At 42.3% G+C, this 17,930-nt stretch overlaps 1 protein-coding gene and 1 long non-coding RNA gene across 2 annotated transcripts in view; one reads left to right on the top strand and one right to left on the bottom strand.

Moving 5' to 3' along the window:
* Positions 1–2,576: 2,576 nt before the first annotated feature.
* Positions 2,577–8,430, bottom strand: LOC310843128. The gene is made up of 3 exons (XR_014563508.1): positions 6,249–8,430; positions 5,676–5,970; positions 2,577–5,466 (listed from the first exon to the last, which is right to left on the bottom strand). It is a non-coding gene; the product is annotated as an uncharacterized lncRNA (long non-coding RNA).
* The window catches only part of CNOT11 (CCR4-NOT transcription complex subunit 11), a 13,379-nt gene continuing 3,128 nt past the window's right edge, over positions 7,680–17,930 (top strand). Inside the window, 7 exon segments of the mRNA XM_083735602.1 lie at positions 7,680–7,854; positions 7,856–8,414; positions 11,388–11,552; positions 13,362–13,514; positions 15,155–15,357; positions 15,525–15,727; positions 17,241–17,337. Of these exon segments, the coding sequence (XP_083591728.1) occupies positions 7,834–7,854; positions 7,856–8,414; positions 11,388–11,552; positions 13,362–13,514; positions 15,155–15,357; positions 15,525–15,727; positions 17,241–17,337 (1,401 nt within the window). The 5' untranslated portion in view covers positions 7,680–7,833.

Below are 17,930 nucleotides of genomic sequence, written 5' to 3'. Positions count from 1 at the left end.
TCATTTGTCCAACACCCTGCAATGTTCCCGCAAGCCAGAAGAGGCTGACATTTGCCCCCTACCCTAGAGCAACCAAGGTTGCCTCCGTCCTAAAACTGAGTTGGAAATGGATATAGTCAGTATTATCCAAAAATACCTGGCACTGGACCACACACTTACCCCGAAACCACATGAAATGACATGGTAACAATCCAGAACTCCAAGATCTAAAGAAGGCTAATTTATCAAAAGCTCTTGCCATACATACCTTCCTTTAAGGTAGCAAGTCTCATAGTCATCATCTAGACTTTTCTATTCTGCCGTTCATTAAACATTCGATTGCGGCTTACAACAATATTGAACAAACTCAATTAAGCACATTAAGCAATAAATACAAGAAGCAACTGCCAGAAACATCACAAGAGGCTAGGTTGGTAATGATCATCAAATGCTTGGGCAAACAGCTGTATTTAAGAAAGCACCAAAAATGCATCACAACTGGCTTTTATTGTAGAGGGGAGTTTATTCCACAAACTGAGTGCCACCGCAAAATAGACCTTTACCATGGAGGGCTACTGTGAGATGGACTGTGCCACAGACAGAAGGGCATCATCTGAACAGATTGATTACTGCACCTTCTTTCAAAGAAGCATTCTCTTTGTAACCCAACCAGTCACTCTGATTCTGGCAGCTACTGTAATTAACAAAAGGAGCAAGGAGCAAGCCTTAGGCTGCACATCTAAAAGGTATCCATAGTAACAGAACAAGCAGAAGCCAAAGTCCTGTTATCCTTCCCTCTAGTGTTATTTTCCTGTGTAAACATAAAAGAGGGGTAATGGATTTCAGCACACTACAGTAGTTTCACCACCACCATCACCTGTCACCCTCCATGACTTGGAGAGTGAACTTTTGAAGTGGATAGCCTCTCCTCACAGAAGCAATGTGCAAGGAATCTCCATGAGCAAAAGCCTCTCCAGTTCAGAAGTGCGCCCTCTAACTTGTGGAGGGTGTCCAGGGGTGGCGCTAGAACATTAATCCACATGCCTCCTCTCACGTGTTTATTTAACTTGTGTGAATGCTTGAAGAGGATTTATGAGTGGCTGTTGCTGTATTTGTGTTATGCTGCTAAGCTGGTGCCACATATAATAGTGATGAGTCTCAGTCAAAGTGGGGGCCATTGTAGGATCAGGCTGAAAAATTATTGCTCTCTGAATCTTAACGCAAGTGGGAAGCAAACTGAACTGTTTCATAACATCAGTGGTTTTAGTTGACTTATTTTTCTCCTAAGGCCATGTATTATTTCTGTGAGACCATTATCCTGCCAAAATGTTGCTTATTTGGCTAAGATCACTCAACAGGATTTTGAAATTAAAAAGGAACTTGTTGCCTCAGAGATTAAATAGGTACAATATTACCGTGCTCAAGATATTATATATCTTCTCATGCAGCTCTGTGGGAATGTTCTAATCTACAATACTCTTGCTTCATAATTCTTGCACTAAAATATAGCTGATTTCCCTTCCCTCTTTTTAGCATGATGGAAAAAAATAGGCATATACAATTCTTTAGTGCTCATGAATCCTCACAATAACACATTTTCTTTACATTATATCCCATTATGACTATTTGGCAGCTGTGCAGCAAACAGTCTCTAAACAGCACTTACATAATAATAGCACACATCAAATTTCAAGGTCGTGCTCAAAATCTGAACAATGTCAGAATTCATCTGGTTTGTATCAATGTTATTACTGTCCACAGCAATATGGAAAATGTATGCCTTGTCCTGCAATCCTGCTACACCAAGACATTTCCTATTACATTTCTAACATGCCACCTGGGGATTTCAAAATTGCAACAGTAGAAAGTAGCTGCAGAGGGCAGAAACATGGAATAAACATATTCTGTTATCTTGCCAGATGCATTGTGTGTCTCAGTAACTTTATCCATTGGTTTTCTTTAATATTATTGGCCAATGACAATATCACCAAAAGGAAAATGCCCATAACCAAGGAATGCAGAGAAACTCCACATTCCTTCCCTAAATTTCCATCATTCATTAAGATACATACACACTTTTAGTTCCTTTCTTTACAAACATAAGAAAAATATGCAGATAATGTTGCACCCATGGGTGGATTATAATGGTGCAATTGGAGTAATTGCACCAGGGTCCTTTACTGCAAGGGCACCCAGACTCTGACCTTCCATTTAAAAACAAGGTAAGCATGTAGTCATCCTGGAAGAAAAGTTAGAAAGCAAAATGTGCAGGCAACCAGTTCTGTGAGATGAGCCAGCTCCTGCATGTCAGTATTTTTAGCCAGACTTCAGTGAAGTCAGAGTTTTGAAAAGTAAGTTGCTAAGCTATAGGAATCACTCACTGGGCACCTGCTCTCTTTTAGTGCACTTTATTTCTTCCTTTAGTCTCATTTTCTAATCCTTGGAATCTCGTTTGCATTTCCTTCCTTTCTTGCAACCAGTATATCTTTCCTGTAGAAGATTCAACCCAAACCAAGTCCTCCCTATACATTAGTTTCTGCACATCACCTACACAGCAAGTGTAGTCACCCTATTAGTAACCACACTATACGTGGTTACCCATTAGTAACTATATTAAAACACTTTATTCAAACACTTTTTCCAGACTCCCACTGGTCCACTTCAGTGAAGCCTCACCAGCTGACTATAATTGAGGGCTTTTGTTGAATTCCCATGATTCAGCCCCTAGTAAAGTGTAGGTCTGTTTCTGCTGCCTGTCCTGGAATCTTCCTCTGGTTCTCCTACCAGACAGACACTATAGCCTAGCACTCCATAGTGTCCCTCCCTTCTCTCTCAGTGGCGTAGACAGGTGCTCTTCTCATCTCTTCAGTCTGATCCAAGTGATTCAGCTACCCCAGGCAAGTCATCGGTCACCAATACACTCTCTGCCTTCCTTTCAGATGTTCTTTTTTCTTCTGCAATCTGCTTTCTCGGCTGTCTTCATCTTCTGGTTGAACACCAAGCGCCAATCAGAATGGACTAACCAACTAACCCTCCTGCTGACCACCACATAGCCATATATATATTACTACCAGTCAACTGTACCGATTAGCTAAGAATTCTAAATCTGCAGTAACCAATCTGAATATGCAAGTTTTCTATTTTTCTTTTGCATACTGAGAGTTCTATTTCCTCCTTGCTGTCAGTTGAGATCTCCCAGTGACAGTTAAACCAACTTCCACATAACCAGAGGATTCCCCCATCAAACACATTACAATACAAATGGCAGAATATATTACACAATATCCATTAAAACACAATTAAAATAGATAGGATTTCTTCACAAGTGCCAATGAAAAGATGTCCTTGCCTCAGTATGTTGTGTTTCCTTAGATTTGCAGTTTAAATTAATAATAAAAAAAGCATTTCCAAGTGGATAACCCTCTCTGACTGTTGACCCTGGTGTTGTCACACTGCACCAAAGGCATTATTATTGTTCCATGGTGTTCCATGGTGACTTCCTTCCGGACTGAGATCATTATACATATCAATCTAGTTTTAGAATCTTCTTTGAAATTCACTGATATATATTCAGTTTTGAATTACATCCCGGCACTGTGGGAACTTTCAGGTGGAAAACATAAATAGGTCCCAAGGGCTTTCGTGGCAACAAAAAGATGCATTCTCCAGCACTGGAAAGATAAATCCCCACCTGCAATTGTACAATGGACAGAGGACATTAATGTACTTTCCGCATTTGGACATGCAGTTTTTAACAGACAACAGATTCCAGACTCCAAGGGGGGCATTTGAATGGCAGATAATGATATTAATGCTTAGACAGTCTGTTAGTAGACTTTTGTAAAGCACTCTTATTTTTTTATATAGTTGTTACCAACAATTATTTATCTGCATTTTTTTCTAATACCAACCCGTTCCCTTCTCCTTTCCTTCTTTCCTCTTATTCTGAGCTATATGTTAGGAAAAAAAACTGTACTGCAAGTATAAATATAAAAAAATAAGCCACTTAGGTTGGCTTGTTTTAAACTAACCATAGTTAGAATGACTAACAGCAGTTAGCAAAAGCTTTTTACTACCTCCTTGTCCTGGCTAGATGGGAGGAGGAAGAGGCCAGGAGGGGGGTTCATCCAAATGCAGTAACCACTGTATACATGCCTTCCAACATTATCTTTCCTCAAGTCATCAGCCTGCAATTGGTCCCATATCTACCATTAGCTATCTACATAGCTCTTAGCTTTGCTTGCTTATCACACTTCTACATTTTGACTTTTTAAATGTAAAAAAGTAAAGGTAAAGGTACCCCTGACCATTAGGTCCAGTTGCAGATGACTATGGGGTTGCGGCGCTCATCTCACTCTATAGGCCAAGGGAGCTGGCATTTGTCTGCAGACAGCTTCTGGGTCATGTGGCCACCATGACTAAGCCGCTTCTGGCGAAACCAAAGCAGCGCATGGAAAGGCCGTTTATCTTCCTGCCAGAGCAGTACTTATTTATCTACTTGCACTGGCATGATTTTGAACTGCTAGGTGGGCAGAAGCTGGGACCGAATAATGGGAGCTCACCCTGTCACGGGGATTCGAACCGCCAACCTTCTGACTGGCAAGCCCTAGGCTCTGTGGTTTAGACCACAGCGCCACCCACGTCCCTTATGTAAGGACTACTAAATGTGACTTCTGTTTATTAGGAGGACTCATTCAGTACCTGAGAATGGTCACTTGATACAGAGGAAAGAGCTAGATATAATTTGGGCCAACATGTCCTCCTAAACCCATATTTGGTGACATAATGGGGACACAGAGGGGCACTTATTGGGAGAAGTAACAGTAGGCAGGAAGGCTACTCAGCCCCTCCCACACTTGCCATTGCCACACTCTTCATGCCACTGTTTCTTCATTGGCTTTTTATAAGGGGCTGCTCACTGCTCAGAAATAACAGTCAATGTCGCTATAATGAAGATACCAAAACACATCCTCTTTAATGGCTCACTTAAATTAGTCCCCTTCCCACAAGTAAAAATACTTTGTTCTACTAACTTTCCGCTCTGTTTTAAATATGAACACTCACTGCAGTGTTCAAATAGCCGGGCCGCTGAAGAAAATCAATAGTTTTCTATTACATGCATTATACCACTGCAATATATCGTACAAATATGTGTAATGGCTTTCAGCATTAAGGTAAGATGGAAAAAGCATAGATACACTAAAACTACATCACACTTCAAAAACACCAAAGAACTGACTGTGGAAATATGGCATGTTTCCAATGTTAGTCTTACTCAAAGTAGATCCATTGAACTTAATGGTTTATGATTAACTTAGGCCAGTGATTTTCAAACAGGGTGCCGTGGCCCCCTGGGGTGTCTTGAATGATAGTCAGGGGTGCTGCGGGCAACACTGGCCTCTGCCCCTCTTTCCTTCCCTCCCTCCTCTGATGCCCTCTTGCGTCTCTGCCTCCCAAAGGCTTGCACAGCTGTTTGTTGCCGCAGCCCTGGCTACAAGCTCCCCAGGCGAATGGTGCCTCTGGGGCTGGCCAGGAGGTGCTTCCCAGGCCTCAGTGAGGCAGTGTGAGGAGGCATCTCTCTTTGGGGTAGGGGGTGGCAGCTCAGAGACCAGAGGTGGCAGCTGTGGCCGCTCAGAGGACTCCCAAAGAGAGAAGGCTAAGGGAACGCTCCACGAGGGAGGCTGTTTAAAAAAGACTGAGTGACATAACTGGGCTCCTGAGCCCCACAGGGGTGATGCAGAAAGAATGTAGTTGATCAAGGGAGCCATGGACTCAAAAAGGTTGAAAACCTCTGACTTAGGCCCATCTGAACCGTTATTGAACTATTTGTATGTGGTTTAATGCAGAATAAAAAACAAACAAATTGGTTTAAACTGAGGACAGATGTAGGTGACATATTCCGATTTGACATGCATGGAAGCTACCACCACAGCCTGATCCTAAACCATGTTTACTCAAAAATAATCATGCTGCAAAACTGATGTTGCAATCCTATAACTATTTACCCCGGACAAAACAAAATAAAAAAATTCCTTCCAGTAGCACCTTAAAGACCAACTAAGTTAGTTCTTAGTATAAGCTTTCGTGTGCATGCACACTTCTTCAGATACCATGGATACCAGATATCTGAAGAAGTGTGATACCAGATATCTGAAGAAGTGTGCATGCACACGAAAGCTTATACCAAGAACTAACTTAGTTGGTCTTTAAGGTGCTACTGGAAGGAATTTTTTTATTTTGTTTTGACTATGGCAGACCAACACGGCTACCTATCTGTAACTATTTACCCCGGAGTAAGCCACTGGAACTTGAAGAGACTCACTTTGAAGTATGCATTACAGTAGAACCTGTTTTAAAATGTAATCCGTTCTGGAAGTCTGGTTGACTTCCAAAACGTTCAAAAACCGAGGATCAAAGGGCTGTCAGCAATGTCAAGGGGGAGGGGGATAGAAAAACATGCTTCGGAAGCCGTTCGACTTCCGAAGTGCATTCGAAAACAGAAGCATTCACTTCCAGGTTTTCAGCATTCAGCTTCTGAAACCTTCGGCAGCCAAGACATTCAAAAATCAAAATTTGACTATAAGATTAACTGAGAGGCTCAAATTCTAGGAAACTCATCTGGGGGGTAAGACCTGTTGAACTTAGGTTGTACACACAGGGGCTGCATATCCCATGAGATTAGTGGATGTCTGTTTCACCTCGCCTCAAGGGTGGGCCGGCTTGTGTACACACTCCTGTCTTCTATATCCTGTGCACTCCCTCAGCTGCTTTGTGAAGCCCTCTATATAGGATGCTAGTCACAATCCACATCTAAACACTGTGTTTTGATGCATTTCCTCCCAAAGCAGCTTTGAAATATAAGCCATATGAAGCCAGAATCTCCACCCTCTCTCCACCCACCAGCGTGGACAGACAGCGGGCAACTTGGAAACACATCCAACTGCAGGGGCAAATCTGATTTGAAACACAGAACGGTCATAGAGTTGGAAGGGACCCCCACCAGGGTCATCTAGTTCAACCCCCTGCAATGCAGCAATCTTTTGCCAACGTGGGACTCAAACCCACAACCCTGAGATTAAGGGTCTCATGCTCTACCAACTGAGCTATCTCTCAAGACCTCGCTGCATCTTAAGCCGGCAGTGCACCTTATTTCGGAGTAAACGTGCACAAGATGGTGCTGCGAGTCAAGAATCACTGCATAACCCACTGAAATCGGCATGGGCTGCACTTCTCACGCGCAAAGACACTCTCAAGGCCTCAGCTCTGCACATTAAAGTTGCATTGGTTCAGTTACCATTCTTCTTTAAAAAAACCAAAAAAAACCTGCTTGGAAATCAGACTACAAACATCGAAGCAACACATTACTCAACAGTCCCGGAAAGCGCTCCACCTCAAAGGAGGAAACAGCCAATCCCGTCCCTCTCCCTTGAAGTTTTAGGTCTCCGAGCGGCCAATCCCGCTTCTCATTCCAGTATCTGGGTTCGGAAGAGCCCAATCCCTTTCTGCCGAGGGGGAGCCACGGGAACCACTGGAAGATCGCCGCTCGCTTCCGCTGCTCCCCCGCCGCCTCCCTTTGGTTGCCCGGGTTTCACCGCTCCTTCCCTCTATATAAGCTTTGCGACAATGTTGGAAAGCGGGGCCCGCTATCCGGCGGCGAGCGACTTTACGGTAGAGCCCGCTCGCGCGGAGCGATAGCCGCGGTGTCTAGATAGAGCGTGGGCGGCAGAACGTTGCGGAAACATGCGCGCGCACGGGGCAGGGGGTAAATGAATAATGAGAGGAGTAGCTGGTAGGTAGGTAGGCGGGCGAGGTAGCGCGCGCAGGCGAGGCGAGACAGGAAGGGGGCGGAGCTGGATGCCGGCGGGTGGGGCCAGCGTTAGTCCCCCAGCCCGGCTGCGCTACGGAGGCCGCGGGTTCGATACCCGGTGGGGGTTGTAGTAGTAGTAGTAGTAGTAACAATAGTAGTAGTAATAATAATAGCAATAGTAATAGCAGCACCGAGGCGGAGTTCTCTCCTCCTCCGCCGCCTCGTGGAGAGATGAGCCTTTCCCCGAAGGAGCTGTCGAGCCTGCTGAGCATCGTGTCGGAGGAGGCCGGCGGCGGCACCTTCGAAGGCCTCTCCACCGCCTTCCACCACTACTTCGGCAAGGCCGAGCACTTCCGCGTGGGCTCCGTGCTGGTGCTGCTCCTGCAGCAGCCTGACTTGCTGCCCACGCCGCCGCAGCGCCTCACCGCCCTCTACCTGCTGTGGGAGATGTACCGCACCGAGCCGCTCGCCGCCAACCCTTTCGCCGCCATCTTCGCGCACCTCCTCAACCCCGCGCCGCCCGAGAGAACCACCGCCAGCAGCGCCGCCGCCGCCGCCAGCGCCGCCACAGGCCCGGCCGGGGGTGGCGGAGGCGGCGGCGACGACGGCGAGAGGCCTCCGCTCTCAGGTACCGCCGGCCGAACGATTCTCCCCGTGGGGGGAGAAGAGCGGTTTCTCCTCAGCAGCAGCGCCTCCTTTCCCACACCTTAGTTGTACGTTTGAATCGGGGTTGGGGAAAACCCGTGGCCGTCCGGATGCTGCTGGGCTCCAGCCCCGGTGATCATCATCATAATATAATACTAATTACTACTACTAGCTCCCACATCTGGAGGGCCGCAGGTTCCTCACCCCTGGCTTAAAGCGGAATAAATGCATTTTTCCGTCTCCCCCATCCACCACAAGTATGTCAGGATTTACGGTGTTGTTTTTGAACTCCTTTCTTTCATTTAAGTTACTACTTGTCCTGTGCATGTTGATTCAAAAGCATGTCCCGTTGAGTTCAATCAGGCTTGCTCCCCCCAGCCGTGAATGTGCCTATACAGTATAGGATTGCAGCTTTAGCCCCAGTGATTAGTAATAATAATAATAATAATAATAATAATAATAATAATAATAATAATACTTAGAGCTCCCACATCTGGAGAGCCACAGGTTCCTCACCAAAGACTTAAAAGGAATAGATGCATTTTTCCTCCCCACCACTACAAGTATGTCAGGATTTTAAGGTGGTTTTTTTGAACTCCTTTCTTACCTGTGATCCCTCCACCCACATCATTTTCATTTCAGTTACTGCTTGTCCTGTGCATGTTGATTCAGAAGCATGTCTCATTGAGTTCAATCAGACTTGCTCCCATGAATGTACTTGTATAGGAATGCAGCTTTACTCTCTTGTTGTCGTAACTTTGGTATTGCCTTTGGATGTGTGTGGCATGCTTTTTTTGGGTGGCCCTGGTTTAATGGCTGTCATACTGCCTTCCTAATCATCATTGTTTATTCTCAAGTAAACAGCCTCCATCACTTCCCTACTCAGTCAGTCACATAGCATCACACATAAGTGGGCCAGAGCCCCTGGGGGGAAATGCCCTTGTGAAATATTATGAAACGTTCATGTTTCTAGCATGCTGGCTGTGAGTAGGGAAGGGTTTTAGAGGGGTTTAACACTTTTGTGTTAGGTGATCTTGAACCTATTGGGTAATAGGTACCCATCTTGCAAAGTGACCCCTCCCTGGTTACAGTGCACAGGCTCATCTAAATTTAGGTGAAAACTTGTGTTGCTTACACAGATTGGAAACGAGGAACACTTTTTAAAAAATGTAATTAATGTAAGCTACCTTGAAAAAAAATATTTGAAAGGCAGGGTAAAAATGGATTAAATAAATATATTTATCTAGTTTAATATTATGGCTTTGTAAGGAAAAGTGTGTATGCATTCACGCATGATGACATTGATAGCCAGTCATGCCGTCTCACTAAATTCACATGCAACAAAATACAGTAATATCTTGGTTCTCAAACTTAATCCGTTCCGGAAGTCAGTTCCACAACCAAAGTGTTCCAAAACCAAGGCACGCTTTCCCATAGAAAGTAATGCAAAGTAGATTAATCCGTTCCAGACTTTAAAAAACTCCTAAAACAGCAGTTTAACATGAATTTTACTATCTAACAAGGCCATTGAGCCATAAAATGAAAGTAATAATCAGTGTACTGCAGTCACACAATCAGTAGCCGAACTGGGTTCCACACAGTCACATAAACAAAAACAAAAGAGCTGCAAATACAAAAATGCAAAATAAATAGCAAAAGCAGACAGACCTCAGCGTAACACTCAAAACGGAAGTGTGGCACTCAAAATGGAACATGTACGGCTTCCGAAAAATGTTCGCAAGCCAGAACACTTACTTCCGGGTTTGCAGTGTTTGGGTTCCAAGTTGTTAGAGTACCATGGTGTTTGAGAACCAAGGTACCACTGAAGATATTTGTGTGATCATAATAGATCCTTTTTTGTAAACAAGAATTATATATGTATGAAAATCAACCAGTTTCAGTGGTTTATTAAAGCCAGAACTTTGAATTGTGTTTAAGAAGCCAGGGCCTGACTTTGGCAATAGTGCCTTCTGTCATAATTAAGTCTCTTATTAAAAATATAAGAGCCCTGCTGGATTAGACAAATGACTCATCTAGTCCAGCATTCTGTTCCCACAGTTGCTAGTCAGATGTTTGTGGGAAGTTCACATGCAAGATTTGCACACAGTAATCCACTTCTGCTCGTGCTCTCCAGTAGGTTGGAGACTTACTGCTTCTGAAAGTGGAAGTGGTACATGGCTGTCATAACTAGTAGCCATTGATAACCTAATTCTCCTTCCCCCAAGTGAGGCGCGCCTGGCTCATTGACTTTCAGGACAAATTTTAAAACATTCATGTTTACTTTAGGTATTTGATGGCTAAAAGACACTGTTCCTGGTAACCTTGAGATCCTTAGTTGAGAATGTTGTTTTAAAAACAAATTTTAAAAACTTTTATCACTGCTGCTCTGGGCTCCTTTGAAAGAAAGGTTGGGATATAAATAAATATGTTACTGTTCTTATTAGTAGCAACAACAAAAACCTGTAAAACATGTCATGAGTTGGTTAGATGAGTAAGAAAGTATTAATTCCTATATATAAGTTGGGGAGAATAATGTTTGTGACCCTAATTGTAATTTGCAAAATATGAGGATGTGTTTGTTGATGCCAAGGAAATGTGTAAAATATGAGGACAATGTAGCAAAAGTACCAATCTAAAAGGTTATTTTAAAAGTCTTTCAGAATATGTAAGTTGAGGTGAGGAAAATTCATTTTAAAAATACTGTTCTAATTCTGAGTATTCAGTTACTGTGCAAACAGATGCTGTTTTAGCTAGTTTAAATTACAGCCAAACAAAACTTTCTGTTTTTGGTTGTATGTTTATACATAAATCACTTGCATTTCACGTGAACCCAGTTGTTAGAGAAGAGTGCAAAATATTTCTACCCATTTGTTACATCAAGTTAATATTTGTATTTCAGTATGTATAAAGTACTATTTTTAGCACATGAAATCCTGAAATGATGTTGCCTTTCCAGGTTTTCTGCCTCCTATAACCCCGCCAGAGAAATTCTTTCTTTCCCAGCTGATGTTGGCCCCACCTAGAGAGCTCTTCAAAAAGACCCCAAGACAGATTGCATCAATGGATATAGGAAATATGGGCCAATCTGTAGATATCAGCGGCCTTCAGCTGGCTTTGGCAGGTAAAAATTTATTGTTCTTGCTGAGATCTGATCCTGCTCTAGAATGAATGACATTTGCACTACCTTTGTTCTTGTGCTAAGTGTGTGCGTAGAAGAGTCGTAAGAAAGTGGCTGTGTTCTTGTGCTTGCAAGCTAATGTTTGTATTTTTATAGTACGTGTTTACAGTACTTTGCTGAATTTGAACATGAATTCGTCACACTGAATTTGTCAGTGTGTGGCTTTTAAGAAGCAATTATTGGCATGCTGAAAGGTGGAACAATGATTCTTTCTGGTCAGCGGTTGTGTATTCTGGCAGTTCTGCCTCTTAAGATGTGGGCAAGAAAAGCTATTGCCAGAAAGAACAAGGAGAGAAAACAGTTGATTTAATTGTTCCCCCTAGAACACTACTAAGGTGAATAGGCAAGGCACTCTGCAGGAATCAGAATGGAACTTCCATGTTGCTAAACAAAGAGGAACAGAAAAAATTATTCGAATTTGATTTACACTTGGACAGTTGATGTTAAAACAAACTTCCTAACTTTTACAAAGAGAAGTTGAGCTAACAGTATGTCTTGATTGCATTTTGCTCTTCACACTGCTGGGATAATTTTTCAAATAAATTCTCATTTTGTGCCTTTTGTAGCTAGTTTTGTCACTAAGCTTCTTGTCAATTACGTGTCATATGTTGCTTTGGAAAAGGAAAAGTATTCTGGCAATGTACTGTGTTAAGTACTAACTGTTTATTTGATGGAAGACTTAGTTGATTAAGGATCAGTGACCTCTATTGAAATCAGATTTTTTCCAGCAGCCTCCCTTTCAAATCAAAGGAGACTTCCTGGAATTGACGAACAAGAGGAAACTACTGCACTAAAATATCTCAATTTGTTTTCAGTTTGAATAGTGCGTAGTGCTTTCCCCTCTTAACTTGAAGATGTTTCTGAGGTCATATTTTGCTATTTCTAGAAATATTTTCAGGCATTATTTTACATACTTGTTTAGAATATGATATAAAAAGCTGTATGTGCACATGAGTAAGAACAGGCTTCCTCAACCTCGGCCCTCCAGATGTTTTGAGACTACAATTCCCAGAATCCCTGACCACTGATCCTGCTAGCTAGGGATCATGGGAGTTGTAGGCCAAAAACATCTGGAGGGCCAAGGTTGAGGAAGCCTGAGTAAGAACTATAAAATACACCCAGAGCTCTTTTTTACAAAAAGCCTTTGCTGTGTCAGTTTCTAATTCTGAAAAGTATATTAAAATACGGCTTGTGGTTCACAGCTGTGCACACAAATTGTTACCTAAAATTACAGTCAAGGAACCACAGATTCATACTTAGCACCAACCCTGCCTCCGCCCTCATATTGTGTTTCTGTGTGGTCCTCTCCTTGATACTGTGCTGAGCTCTGGAAGCAATTGGAAAGCACTGCAGAATTAGAGAGAGCCTCTTCAATGCCTAGAGAAGAATTATAATTCTCTCAGAACTTGTGCTTAGCTCATCTCAACCAGTGTTGAGCTCACAAGTGCTTTTGTGAGTTCTCGATCTTAGACTTGAGACTTAGACTCATAAGTTCTCAGGCTCTTCCAAACAGTGCCCTTGAATTACAGTAAGCCTTGTTACCTTATTGTGAGATGAGTGCATAAAAAAGTAAAAACAGCCTCTGATCAGATTTATAGTTCATGATGTCTGCTCAAACTTATGAATCCTGATTCTTGTGGTTACTCATGTTGAGTATGGGTTTCATCCAGTGGTGTTGCTCAGTTGACAATTTTGTTTGTTTTACTCAAGATCACATGCACTGAACATTGTGTTAACCATTTTCCCTTCTAGAACGTCAGTCTGAACTGCCGACACAGAGTAAAGCGAGTTTCCCCAGCATTCTCAGTGACCCTGACCCGGATTCTTCAAATTCTGGTTTTGACAGCTCCGTTGCCTCCCAGATCACTGAAGCTCTAGTGAGTGGACCAAAACCACCTATTGAAAGTATGCATTACTTTCTGTAATCTTTCACCCACTTACAGCATAAAATAGCTATAACATTAGTTATAATCCCAGCACTTCATTTCTGTTTGTGATTGTACTGATTGTAGGAAGCTTTAAAACTTGTAAAAAAACCCTACTTGATTGCAATGAAAGCTTTTCTCCAAAGCCATGACCAATAGTATGTGCCACAAAATAGTTTAGGTTGATTTTTCCTGCACTTCCAGTTTATTAGAATAGCTGAGTTGGTGTGATGCTTTTAACTTCTGCAGGTTGAGGGTCATAGAGTCCTGTTATATTGCAAACACATCCTAAATGAAAATAGTTTCTGTACATTGGCCTGGTTTGCAGGTCATGCTAAGCAAAACCATGTTTTAGCTCCCAGGAAGGAGATTGTGGCTGCTTGGCTCCTCCCTGGTCATTTTGCAGCTGCACCGCACTGAGCAAAACCGTGGTTTGGCTTAGTATGTTGTCCAAATCCAGGTTTGTTTATGGTTAGACTCTCCACACTAACTATAAACTAACCTAGGTTTGTAACCTTAGTTCTAATAAGTAGTACAGTGGTACCTCTTTCAAAGCAGTCTTCTACCACTCTAAACATGGCTTCCCCCAAAGAATTCTGGCGACTGTAAAGGGGTACTAAGAGTTGTTAGGAGAACGCTAAGAAGGTTAAGTACTTAATTCGTTCTGGAGATCCGTTCTTAACCTGGAACTGTTCTTAACCTGAAGCACCACTTTAGTTAATGGGGCTTCCCGCTTCCGCTGCACTGCCGGAGCACAATTTCTGTTCTCATCCTGAAGCAAAGTTCTTAACCCGAGGTACTATTTCTGGGTTAGTGGAGTCTGTAACCTGAAGTGTATGTAACCTGAAGCGTATGTAACCTGAGGTACCACCGTACTATGGTTCAGTCCTGTGCTATATTCTACCATTATTCTAGCTATGAACGAAGAACTAGAGTATACTTAGGACTCGATCTGCACTGCACATAAAGCCGTTTCATCTCTGTAAAACGAAGTCACAACTTCCCCCAAAGAATCATGGGAACTGTAGTTTGTTGAGGGTGCTGAGAGTTGTTAAGAGACCCTTGTTCCCTTCACAGAGGCAGAGTTCCTTGGGAAGAGGAATTGATTGACAAAATGCTATTGAGAACTGTTGCTCTTTCAGGGGAATAGCGTTCTCCTAACAACTCTTAGTACCCCTTTACAGTCGCCAGAATTCTTTGGGGGAAGCCATGTTTAGAGTGGTAGGAGACTGCTTTGAAAGAATAGTGAAGATGGGGCCTTATACTCCAGTTTATACTATCAGGTTTCTGAATGGATTTGTAATTTTTCATCATGCACTAAGTGTCGCCGTAGAATTCATCCAGATCACCATGCGACAGATTGCCCACAGGTTTTTATGGTGGTTTATCAATTACCCTGTTTTGGAATTGGAGGTTTTAGGAAAGTTCTCAGCTGCAAACATTGCACCACTATCGTATCTGAACTATTACGATTGTTTCACGGAGCCTGACAGTATGGCATAGTGTATTTCATTATGTGTTCAGAATGTAATGCTTAGGGAGAAGTGAGCATAATATTTAGTAGGCTTTCTGTACCAGGTGATTTCAGATTGATGATATGAATGCAAATTATTTTTCCAGGCCATTTTCGTCCAGAATTCATACGACCCCCGCCTCCACTTCACATTTGTGAGGATGAGCTCGCTTGGTTGAACCCGATAGAGCCAGATCATGCCATTCAGTGGGACAAGTCAATGTGTGTGAAAAACAGTGCTGGAGTGGAAATCAAACGAATCATGGCCAAGGCTTTCAAAAGTCCTTTGTCATCAGCACAGCAAACACAGGTGTGTGTAGTAGTCAGGTGGTACATAGTCCAATTCTATTACTGTGCATTTTCTAATGTGAGCTTAAAGTATCCTTAAACTTGAAAGTAGTATATAGTATTGTCACCTATATTTTGTTGTGCCTTGTTAAGTCTTAAGGTGTGCATTTATTTATTTTCTCTCTGCAGCTTCTTGGAGAATTGGAGAAAGACCCCAAGCTTGTTTACCACATTGGCCTCACTCCTGCCAAATTGCCTGATTTAGTGGAAAATAATCCTTTGGTTGCTATAGAAATGCTGCTTAAACTTATGCAGTCAAGTCAGATAACAGAGTATTTTTCAGTCTTGGTCAACATGGACATGTCTCTGCATTCAATGGAAGTTGTCAATCGGTAACTATTTGTCTACTTTAGATTGCTTTGTTGGCATTTTGGAACGAGCTTGATTTCTAGTATCCATGCAGCCAGTTTGGTCCCATCAAGGAACAGTATCATGGGTGCCTGTATCTAAATGTTGGTGTAGTTCAGTGTTTTGCACTCAGTTCTACGGACAAAGTACATGAGATACAATCAGAAACAGAATTGCTGGATTGGTCCAAAGGATTTGGACCTAATCCTTTACAATGCTGTCATTAAGGGTAGGTTTAATTCCAGCCTACCCTTTGCTTTGCCAGTATAAGAAAATATCTGCAGTGGGGTGAATCGGCAGTGTTAACTTTCCTTTATCTCTCAGATTTAGTGTTTTGGCCTCCAGATTCAGGGACTACATAGGGGCAGGGAGGTATATTGTGTCCTATGTACAGGGCATGTGGATGAATTGCATGCGTGCACATAAACAGGAATCCCTACAACATTTGGACTCTCCATATACATGAGCCCCCTTCCCATTCCTGTCCTAATTTTGCTAGTTTTTAATTAAGCTCATGAAATTGGAGAGAATGTCATGACAGTGGACCTGTGAATAGTTCAGTGGGGAGCAGCTTTAGGAGTATTCCATATCCTTGGATTCTTCTTCCTTTTTGTCTTTGACAGCCACAGTCATTGGAAAGAGCCAGTGCAAGCTCAGAGGAAGATACCCATCTATGCACTTTCAGGATGGTAGAAACCAAACAGCTGGCTGTTTGTAAATGTTATTGAGTCTTTGTGTCCATTCCTATGAAGGGACAGATGGCGTTTTAAATTGGGGTGGTGTAGTAGGAAAGTAAACATGTACAGCCACTTCATGTTCAGCAAATGTATAACCATCCACAGTGAAAGAGGGTCGTTATCCCATTAGTTGTGATTGACTAGTTCTTAGTAATAATCTCTTAAACAATAATTCCTTCCCAACTTCAGTACAACGTACTATTTTAATGTGCTTTAGTGATGCATTGTTAGCTACCATGGGCATTTCTTAAAACAAACAAGGATAAAAGGTTTTATAAATGTGTAGCACGGCAATTGACAAATCCATTAATTCAAAATCGGCTCATTCTTTCCCTCCCACTGACTTCATTCTAAAGACTCAGGCAGAGAGATCAGCTCAGAATATATGCAACTGTAGAAGAGGGATATGAATGAAATGAATAATCATACGGTACCATTAAAAAATAAACCATAAGATTGGGGGTGGGTTGAAATTTTAAGCTGACTTGTGCACAAAGTAGCCCAAAGGAAGCATCAGCCCTACATTTTGAAAGAATAAATTCTCTTTCTGATCTTTTCACACCTGCAGTTGTATATTTCCTTTTCACACTCCTCATGTTAATATCACACCATAAATGTAGGAGGCTGTGTGAACATTTGCAAAAATTCATTGTAACTAAATTGTAGTTGCTAAGGAGGTATGGGATCAATTCCTACCCCCCAGCATAGAATTGATGGGTGATCTACTCATAGTTAATCAACTATTTTCCGTTTCCAACAGTCTTACCACAGCAGTTGATCTTCCTCCAGAATTTATTCACCTTTATATCTCCAACTGTATTTCTACTTGTGAGCAAATTAAGGACAAGTATATGCAGGTAGGTTTTTGGAAGCATTTCAAAATGAGAAACTATTGAAATCCCGGGACTGGTTCACCCAGGCTTGGAGCGGGGGATGAATATCCTTATGAAACCCTGTACATAATTTGTACCTGGGAATTTGAAATATTTGCCTTGCTCATGGAGCACAGTATTTTGGTGTCTTACTGTTCTTACTATTCCATACTTTTAAAGTAGGGGTGGCTAATCTATGGCCTTCCAGATATTGCTGGACTCGTTTGCATCGTCTCCAGCCATCTTGGCCAGGGTCCAAGGATGAGCAACACCTGGAAGGTCAAAAGGTCCCCCACACTTAAAGGTATATAAAAGGACGCAAAAGAAGAGGAGGAGAAGGAAAGCACAATCTATTTTTTAGGGTTATTTTCCATGCAATTAAAATGAAATACTCTAATTCAATCTGTGTTTCTGAATTGTGGCTTTTAGTAATAAGAAAACCATTGGATGATTGAAATTGACACCTGGGCTGGGGGATTTTTAAACAGGCTACTTATTGCAGAATTTAAAAAGTGAGGGCTGTAAATTTTAACTAGCTTATAAAATGAACAGTTTTGATCTTCTTAAAAGAGATTTTA

Source organism: Podarcis gaigeae (assembly GCF_964106915.1).
Source record: "Podarcis gaigeae genome assembly, chromosome: 4".
Taxonomy (NCBI): domain Eukaryota; kingdom Metazoa; phylum Chordata; class Lepidosauria; order Squamata; family Lacertidae; genus Podarcis; species Podarcis gaigeae.
This window is presented reverse-complemented; position numbering and strand designations above follow the sequence as displayed.